Source organism: Terrapene carolina, unplaced genomic scaffold (genome assembly GCF_002925995.2).
Source record: "Terrapene carolina triunguis isolate 2854851 unplaced genomic scaffold, T_m_triunguis-2.0 Scaffold192, whole genome shotgun sequence".
In the NCBI taxonomy this organism is placed as follows: Eukaryota; Metazoa; Chordata; order Testudines; family Emydidae; genus Terrapene; species Terrapene triunguis.
In genome coordinates this window covers 15,898,000-15,907,422 of record NW_020664543.1, presented here as the reverse complement: position 1 = coordinate 15,907,422, position 9,423 = coordinate 15,898,000, and the positions used below count along the sequence as shown (strand labels likewise).

General features: G+C 52.3%; 1 protein-coding gene across 1 annotated transcript in view; it reads right to left on the bottom strand.

The window, feature by feature from the left end:
* Positions 1 to 5,940: 5,940 nt before the first annotated feature.
* The window catches only part of UBALD2 (UBA like domain containing 2), a 12,660-nt gene continuing 9,177 nt past the window's right edge, over positions 5,941 to 9,423 (bottom strand). Inside the window, exon 3 of the mRNA XM_024206737.3 lies at positions 5,941 to 6,301. Within this exon, the coding sequence (XP_024062505.1) occupies positions 5,981 to 6,301 (321 nt within the window). The 3' untranslated portion in view covers positions 5,941 to 5,980. The remainder of the gene's footprint in view (positions 6,302 to 9,423) is intronic.

Here is a 9,423-nt window from a genome sequence, read left to right as displayed (position 1 = left end):
GTCATTGTGGATAGTCCTTTGAAAACATCTGCTCAGTGTGCAGTCAAAAAATCTAACAATATTAGGAACCATTAGAAAAGGGAAAGATAATAAAACAGAAAACATCATAATGCTACTATCTAAATCCATGGTACACCCACACCTTGAATACTGTGTGGTTGCCCCATTTCAAAGAAGATGTATTAAACTGGAAAAGGGCAGAGGAGGGCAACAAGAATGATTAGGGGTATGAACAACCTCCATACAAGGAGATTAAAAAGCCTGTTTATTTTAGAAAAAAGATGACTAAGGGGGGTATATGATAGAGGTCTATCAATCATGAATGGTGTGGAGAAAGTGAATAGGTATTTACCCCTTTACACAACACAAGAACTAGGAGTCACCCAGTGAAATTACTAGTCAGCAGATTTAAAACAAACATAAGTACTTCTTCACACAACACACAATCTACCTGTGGAACTCATTGCCAGGGGATGTTGTGAAGGCCAAAAGTATAACTAGGTTAAAAAAAGAATTAGGTAAATTCGAGGAGGATCGGTCCAGCAATGGCTATTAACCAACGTGATTAGGGACGCAATCACGTGTTCTGGGTGTCCCTAAACCTCCCACTGCCAGATGCTGGGACTGAATGACAGGGAATGGATCACTCAAAGTTGCCTTGTTCTGTTAATTTCCTCTGAAGCATCTGGCACTGGCCACTGTTAGAGACAAGATACTGGGCTGGATGGACCCAGTACGGCCATTCTTATATCCACGCCAAGGAAACCACAACTCCAGCTGGCAGTCTGAGCAAGTGAGCCAAGGATTTTAACAGACACTGTACAATTAGAAGTGACCCTTCCAGATCAGGGCCTGTTGGTATAGCAATCTGGGGATTGAACTGTGGATACATTATGACTGGAATAGTCAGCGGGGCTCAGCACCCACAACTGAAGCCAGTTTTTCAAAGGAGCTCAGCACACTGGGTGCAGGGCTCGCCTGAAAAATTTGGCTCTGCATGGATCAAGGAATTCATTTTCCTAGGCCGTCAATCCAGCACCCTTCACCAGCATTAAATTGCAAACATGCAAGTCAGCCTTGTGCTTCACGCCAGCAGGAACGGCTCATGTGCAGCTCCTAGGACACGTTCTCCTCTGGTGCAGGGGGACTGACGCCTTCAGAAATGGGCAGGAGTGGATGCAACAAAACAGTTTTCACCTGTATCAAAAGCCTGACAGTCCCCCTGGCGGGACACACACCAGACACCGGTGACACAGGATAGCAGGGCTGAACTGGCAAGCAAGACCCACGTTGCTGAGCCTCTGCAGTGAACAGCGTATTTAGTGACAGCAATGAAGGGATCACTGACTATCGGGGCTTAATCTCTCAGCAGTCTGGGGCACTGGCTGCCTCACTCCTCTGCTACATGCTGGCTGACTTTCTGGAGGGCTATCTTCAGCATTGTTCCCCAAACATATCTGCCGTTTTCATTTTCTGCTTCCTACGGCTCCCCCACCCCAAAGCCCCTCAAAGACACTGCAAGGCCAACCATGTTTCTAGCCCCACGTGGTCGTGTGCTAGCTGAATTGGTGACAACACACATGGCTTTTTATCCCAATGCAAACAGGCGCCGAGGGAGTCGTGGTTACCCCCGTTTGCTCTAGGAACTCAGTGGGGGACAGAGTCCAGGGGACATGCATGCAGAGGGGCACCAGCGGCATGGAGGGCAGTGAATGTATTCTGATGCTGAGTGCGTTGGTGCAAGAACTTGCGCAGAGCCATGACTTAGCTGGCAGGTGCTTGCAATACAGGTGCTGTAGAACGGACGTAGAGTTTGTGCATCTAGATTTTCAGCTAGACAGTACTGTAACGAACATGGGGCTTCTTGGAGTGAGTGATGCCTTCGTGTATGTTACTCGTATGGGAAAGTGGGAGTGGCTCCTTGGAAAAAGGAACGGAATTTTGTAACATGCTGGCAATTTACTTTGATCTTTTGCATGGATTGTAGTAAATTCTAGGAGGCAGGATGAGTCGTGTACCGGACCCCACTGTGCTGGGCAGCAGTCTGGGTTGGGGCCTCTAGACAAATAAGTTTGCTTTGGGCAGTCCATAGGCCTTGGGCTGGCCCTCTCCACAGAGGTGAACTTTAGCCATAGTGATGAATTATGCTAGCACCACTTTTCGCGCTAGGCTGGTCCATTGCCTGGTGGAAGGGGCTTAATTGCAGGGAATGCACAAATCTCTGAATTCGGATCCCGCCTCTGGAGGAAACAAGGGACTCACTTAGAGCCAGGGCCAGAGAAGCGAAAGTCCGACTGTAATTTGAACTTGCCTCCCATTTACACCCTTATGGATTTTAGTGGAACTTTCCTACCCCCAGATTGTTGGTTTTTACAGCCCTCGGTGAAAAGCTTTTCAGTTTCAAGATTTTGCCCAATTAAAGAGCAAGAGTAGGAATTCAGAAGCCAAACTCCCAGCAAACAATAGCTGGCTCGACCCTCCCATGGAGTTATTTCCCAGCAGTTCCCGAGTCGCTCCTGGCAGCTTTCAGGAAACGTGAGTCGTGTGATGTTTCCCGCAGTTGCGCAGCTAGCTCTCTGCACTCTACACTTTCTTACAATTCAGCTCAGCGGCCTGCGGACCAGGGCGATGGGCCTGCTCAGGGTTTGGTTGTGAACCATGGAGGGGAAAGATTCCTTGGGGGAGGGGAGGAAGTGGGGCAGCACTAGCCACAAATCACCCCCCTGCCCATATCCCCTCTCTTCTGAAGGGCATATGGTGGTCTTCCTTTCTAACCCCATGGAGCAGCTGTGTGGAAAAATCTCTGTCCGTGGCCCAGGATCTTGGTGGCCCAGATTACCCACCCTTTCCAGGGAGCTGACAGAGGGCCCCAAATTGGCCCCTCCAACTCAGGTGACTCCCCCGTAGGAAAAAACAGGAAGGCTTCTACATTATCAACCTTCATCCTCCTCCTCAGCGTGCACATGTGCAGCATCTCATTGAAACAGACTGGGGCTTGAGGCCCATCTTACAGACTGGCCTGCCATAGGTTTCAGGTGGGGATGCTGGACCCAGGAGTCCCTCCCACCAGGCCAGGCTCCCCCAGCCCCACTGCATATGAGCCAATGATGTCCAATTCTAACTTGTTTACTCTGCTAAGACTTGTTCCTAGAGACACTGAGCACGTGCTGCTCCTCATTGTCACGGAGCACCTCTGAGCCATCTCTACAGTAGCACCTCGCTTAGTCTTTTGCTTTAGTGACCAGCCCCCATCTCCTCCCTTCACCATTGGATCAGCTAGGCTCCGGGACAGGGTGTGAGCACTTGAACTAGCACTTCTGCAGAATTTAAGCTTCCTGTTTGCTACGAACTTTCCCCCAGTAAAACGGACATGATGCCGGCTTCCTGAGGCCGCAGGCAGCTTGGGTGCTGCTGTTCTAGCTAGTGGGGCTAAGCCTCACTGATGCTATGGCTAGCAAAAGGACAAGAATCTGAACCAGTGGTGGGGAAAGCTGAGTGCGGTGGCAGGGGAGGCCAGTGCGGGGGGACACTGAGGGAGCGGCAGAGTGGACAAGGAGCCCTCCCCTTCCCAGCAGCCAGGGTTTGGGGGCAAAGGGAGAAGAGGGGTGGGAAAGAGCTGTTTTTCCACTTCTATCAGTCCAAGAGGCGTAGACTTAGCCTGTCTCCATACTCCCACTTGCCAGAGACGAACACAAAAGAGGGATCCTCTGTAGAGGGTTGAGACGGGCCCCTGGCAAGAAGCCCAGCCCCATCCCTTTTCCCGGCTGTCCGTTTCATCAGGGCGTTGCCTTTCATACCTGCCTCTGGCTCGCAGGCAGCTGGCAAACTTTTCAAGCCCTGCCTTGAAGAGGCTCAGGAAAATCCTTAGTCACCGCTGGCTGCTACAAACAGAATAGCGGCTTTGGAGTTCAAGTGAGATCAAGAGGACAAAGTGGGGGGGGGGGGGGGGGGCAGAATTCTCAGCCAGGCAAAGGCTGCAGCTGCACCTTGTTGATGCAGCACTTTAGCCACGTGTTTGAAACCAGTCTCGGGGAACAGCACAATGCTGCTATACTGGCGTGAGGTACAGCGTATGCCAGTATATTAGGAGAACGGTGCTAGGCACCTTTATAACTGTGTCCACACTAGGCGTTGCACCAATTCAGTAGAAAATGCAAAACCATGCTCTGAAGTGTCCCTAGCCTCTGTTTGCCAGAAGCTGGGAATGGGCAACAGGGGATGGATCACTCGATGATTGCCTGTTCTGTTCATTCCCTCTGGGGCACCTGGCATTGGCCACTATCAGAAGACAGGATACTGGGCTAGATGGACCACTGGTCTGACCCAGTATGGCTGTTCCTACGTTCTTAAATCAGACAGTTACGTCAGTACAAAAATCTGTGCCTAGACCCAGCCTAACACCCCTTGGCCAGAGGGATGCAGTGCAAAGAGGCAGTAGTACGCTTTCAGCCACCCCAAGGCCCCTTTACACTGCCAGACTGGTGTGAGTGAGAATCCAGACCAGAGTGCACAGGAAAAGGGGGGAGTGGGGGGAAAGAGCCCCTTGGCCTCCTTCATTGCCTCCCGTGTGGAGCTCACCATTATCGGGGCACTGGGTTGTTTTTAGCTACCCAGCAGCAGCGCAGAGAAAAGGCAGGGAGCCGTTAGGTTAAAAAAGTGATTTTTTTTTTTTTAATTTTTAAATTAATAAAAAACCTTCAACCTGTTTAAGCAAGTTTCTGATTTGGAAACTAAAACCCAAAAGCCGCAGCCCCTCCCTGTTGCCCTGGCTGAAAGGAGCCCTTGGCCCCTGCTGCCAAGCCGAGCGGGGGAGGATGGTCCTTTACAGTTTGCACAACTGCCCTTCCAGCTCGGCCTCCCCATGCTGAGCATTGTCTGGTGTAGGAACAGAGCCAGTGCAGGAGGGAGGAGGAGACCAACTGTTCCCCAGGGCGAGGGGGGCAAAAGGGTGCATCCCAGGGCCTGGGCATGGTGAGATTTAATTGGCACGAATCCCAGGCTGGCTTGTTTTCGGGGCACATGCCGCAGACTTGGATGATTTTCAACAGAGGCCAAAGGAGGAGGGCTTTACCATGCCCAGCAAGGATGTCCAGGAAATCCAGACTCCCAGCTCCATCCCACAATCCTCTCGCTGACCTACAGTGGACTGGTCTACCTAGGATCTCAGAGTCACACTGTCCATTGGGAGCTTCCGACGCCCGTTCCCCAAGCCTGCCAAAACGCAGCCTGGTGTTACCGAGAGGGGAGAGGTGTCAGCAACGTGCCATGCTCCTCCTGGTCCAAGTTGTTCTGGCAGGGAAGCTGAATGTGCAGCCATGCATCTCCTTCCCCAATCACGTTCCTGCAGCACGGGAGTTCCGGGTTCAAGTGGCACGTTCCATCCCCGCGCAGGATGCTTTCCAACAGCGGCCACATCTCCCCCTCCACCCTCACTTTGTAAGAGCAGATTTCAGGCAAGCCATGGGTCCGAGTCATACAGCCTTCTGACGGCCAACCCCGTCTCATCTAGCGGCACCCCAGCAGCAGCCAAAAAATGGGGGGGGGGGGGGGGAGAGTGAAGCCAATGGCAACAGCTTCTGAGCCAGCCCACCTCTGTCCAAGGGAAGCTCTGTGTCCAGCAATATCCTCTTCACCCAAGCGGTGTTGTGACCATCCTGCGATTGCCCACCGGGCTGCCAGTCTCTTTCCATTGCCCAATCTCTTTCCATTGCTCTCATTCTCTCTGGATTTATATACATTAGATATTTATATATTATATAGTTATATATTAAAAAAGAGAAGACCAGTTATTGACTCTCTGGAAGGGAAAAATCACATGGGCTGACAACCATCCCAGCAGAGTTACAAAAAGAATTATAAAATATTCCAGTGCCATCTTCGGGAACCCCCTCCCCCACCGCCCTGATCTCCTGCACCTCTTCTCTGTTCTCCCCTCCCCCCCCAGCCTTCCCTCCCCCCCCCACTTCAATGTTAACCAGTCTTATCTCTGCCCATCCATTGCAGCCATAGCTTTCTGCTGGGCGCCTCCTTGCTGAGAGCCGGGTGGCCACATGGGCTGCTGATGGTGGAGATGATGGTGGAGGTTGTGGCTGGTTGGAGAGGAGGGTGGCATCCAGGCGGGTTGGTGGTTGGGAGGTGAGGAGGCCCAAAAGGGGCTGAAGTTACCCGGTGGAGAGCAGGCCATAGATGTGATGGGGCTGTTGCTGCTCTGTAGGTTCTCTGAGGTCCGCAGCTTAGAAAACATAGCTAGTGCGTCCGGGAAGTTGGGAGGTGTGGCTGGAGTATTGCTAGGTGTGCACATCTGCAGGGAGAGAAAGGATAGAGCATCAGACAGACTGTACATCAGTGACCACCACAACACTGCGCACCATCTGCTGGAGCTAGAAAGGCAGAACCTGTCATTGTCAGCTGGGAACTACCTGGATTAAGCCATTTCAGTCTCAAGGAAGGATGACACCAGCCCTCTCTCAGCGTCAGTGGAGACTTTTCTCCTGCCATGAAGTTTGGAAGGCCACCTGCGATAGCCACCGGAGCAGCCCTACTGTAAAACTGGCGCTGCTATAGCCGCCGCAACGTCTAGCCCTGATCAGAGCAGGTCTAATTGATGCGGTGGCCACAACTGTGGCTGGCATGCACTAGGCTCCCAATGACGGTGGAGCTGAACTGATGTTAGCAATTGACGGTAGAGACAGGGCAACAGAGACTGGTTCCTTGCCCAAGGTCAAAACCAATGCCTCAAGTGTGACTCCCGTTCTATTTCCCTGTCTGCTGGGCTAGAGTGGTCTGATTGTAAGCCTGGGACCTAGGATATCCTGGGCTCTAATTCCACTGGTGACACCAACTTGGCTTGGCCTTTAAAAAGTTACTTCGCCCCTCGGCACCTCTCCTGAGGGGGTGTAAAGCCGCTGACATCAGAGATGGAGGAGAGCCCTTGGGGTAATGGCGTCCAGACCATCCCACCGGGGCCTATTCAGGATTGTGGCCTTTGTCCTATTCCAGTATCAAAGGAACCCAGCCCTTAGATTCCTCTCCCACATCTCGCCCTGCTGCTTGTCCCCATCCCCGGCTGGCCTGGGACACCTGATGAACCTGACACTAGACGTTTTCTAGTCTGCCAGACACCAGCCCCCTACGATACCACTTTCTAACCTCCGCAAAGCACACCAATGAAACAGCAGAACGTTCCCACCGCTCCGCGTCGGAAGGAGGGTGCTGTCTTCGGACGAATGCTACCAGTAAAGCCCAACTTTTCTGCGACTGCACTGCCTCCCTCAGGGAGCACCGGGGAGGGGGACCCGTGTCCACGCCACAGAGATTTAAGGCATCTCAGTCTGGGCATCCAACGTGATCAGCGACTTTGGGAAGAGATGGCATTTACCCGCCATCCCGCCTCAGAACAGGCTGAAACCAATCTACCCCTCCGCCACCCGCCTCCCAAAGGCACATCTGAATCTCTGCCGTCAGCTCCTCCCCTTGTGCTGCTTTTCTGAAATGCAGCCCCCAGCAAGCTGCAGCCCCTCCTGGCATGGGGAGGAGGCACAGCCTCTTCTCAACATTGGCTTAAAAAAGCTCCAGGGCTTAAGGTGTGTCGGTGCAAGACTCTTCCCCCTTCACCAGCCTTCAGGTGAAATTCACCAAGGCTCTGCCCCGGGCTCAGCCTGTTCTGCTTGCGCTTTGCCTGGCTTTGTTTTGAGGATGGTGCTGGCTCTGTACCCAGAACTTCATTGCCGGATTCTGTTGCTGCTCTGCATCAAGTTCTTAAAGGGGCGCTAACAGGTTAAAAAATGTAAAGCTATTTTAAAGGGATGCAACTGAAATGAAATCTAGTCAGTTCTGAAGGAGATTACTTAGTAGCCATATGGTAGTACCTAGGAACCCCAAGGTCAGGTCCCTACTGCGCTTGGTACTCTGAGTTAGGAGTAGTTTTGGGTGCTCCAACTGTCCCTGAACAACTCTTCCCCCAGCCGGTCTCTGTGGTCACAGTCACATTTTCCTATTTAAAACCTCTCACACAACAGCAAAGGACAGAGACACCCAGGCAAAGAGGGGAAACTGACTAACTGATTTCACAGGGGAAAGGATGAAACTGGCTATATGCAAAGTGCTGCCAAATGAACAAACCAGCCAAAAAAGGAATGTTTCAAGTAACTGGTCAGTTCCAGTATCCTAGGAGTTACCGTAACAGCTCTTATGGGAATAAAGGGTCTTGCAAACCACAGCCTCCTCCACCTATCTCTCCAAACAGTTTCCATGGATCTAGTGCAAGGGATCTGATCTCCCTTCTAACCCGCGGCTGGACGAGAGTTCAGCTTTTCCCATTCACTACGAGTTAGAGGCTCCAATGGAAAAAAAAAAAGTGATTCAGAGGTTATAAAGCAGCCCCTGAACACATGGCAGTGACTGTCTGCCTGATCAGCGGTCTCGTGTGGCGCGGGGGGGAGGAGAGAAGACGTGTGTACATGCAGTGCTACTCCTGCTGCTAAACAAGTGTCCAGATTGTGGGTCCCCTCTCCGGAATCACCAGGGCCTCATGTTAACAATATCCCAGTGACCCAGGGTAGCAACCGAGACAGGAGCGTTACCACAACAAACAGAACTTGCAGGATGAGCAGCTACCTCTGCTGTCTCACTAAGGACTTTGCTCTGATTGGGTTACTGCAACTCTGCTCTTCAATCCCCAGGCTCTACCCCCCCCGACCCCCAGCACCGAGGGATGGCAAATGCCCTCAGATTTGCCCGCAGCACAATCTGATTGGCTCTGCTTGTCCCACCTACATAAATCTTTCAAAGGTACATTTAAGAGGTGGAACAGAGGGGTTTGTTTTGGATTTTTAAAGGCAAAATCAGAGAGGCCCCCCCCGAACCCGCATCTGACATTTCCACCCCCTATAAATAGACCGGGAGAAACAATGTGTACAAAAGGTCAGAATATGCCATAGGTTTGGGAGGGCGAAGGGGAGGAACCTGGCTACTTCAAGACTGAGGAGAAGGGAAGTGCATCAGAGGCTGCAGAAACACCCTCTAGGACTGGCAAGCCCCATGCTCAACTTAGGGCAGGTCTTCAGTACAGGGGGGGGTCGATTTAAGATACGCAAATTCAGCTACGCGAATAGCGTAGCTGAATTCGACGTATCGGAGCCGACTTACCCCGCTGTGAGGACGGCGGCAAAATCGACCTCCGCGGCTCCCAGTCGACGGCGCTTACTCCCACCTCCGCTGGTGGAGTAAGAGCGTCGATTCGGGGATCGATTGTCGCGTCCCGACGAGACGCGATAATTCGATCCCCGGGCGATCGATTTCTACCCGCCGATTCAGGCGGGTAGTATAGACCTAGCCTCAGATACAGCAAAGAGGAAGGAGAAGAAGTCAGATCATTACAGTCATCTCAGGGGACAAAGCCGGGGGGGGGGGGGGGGGGGGGGG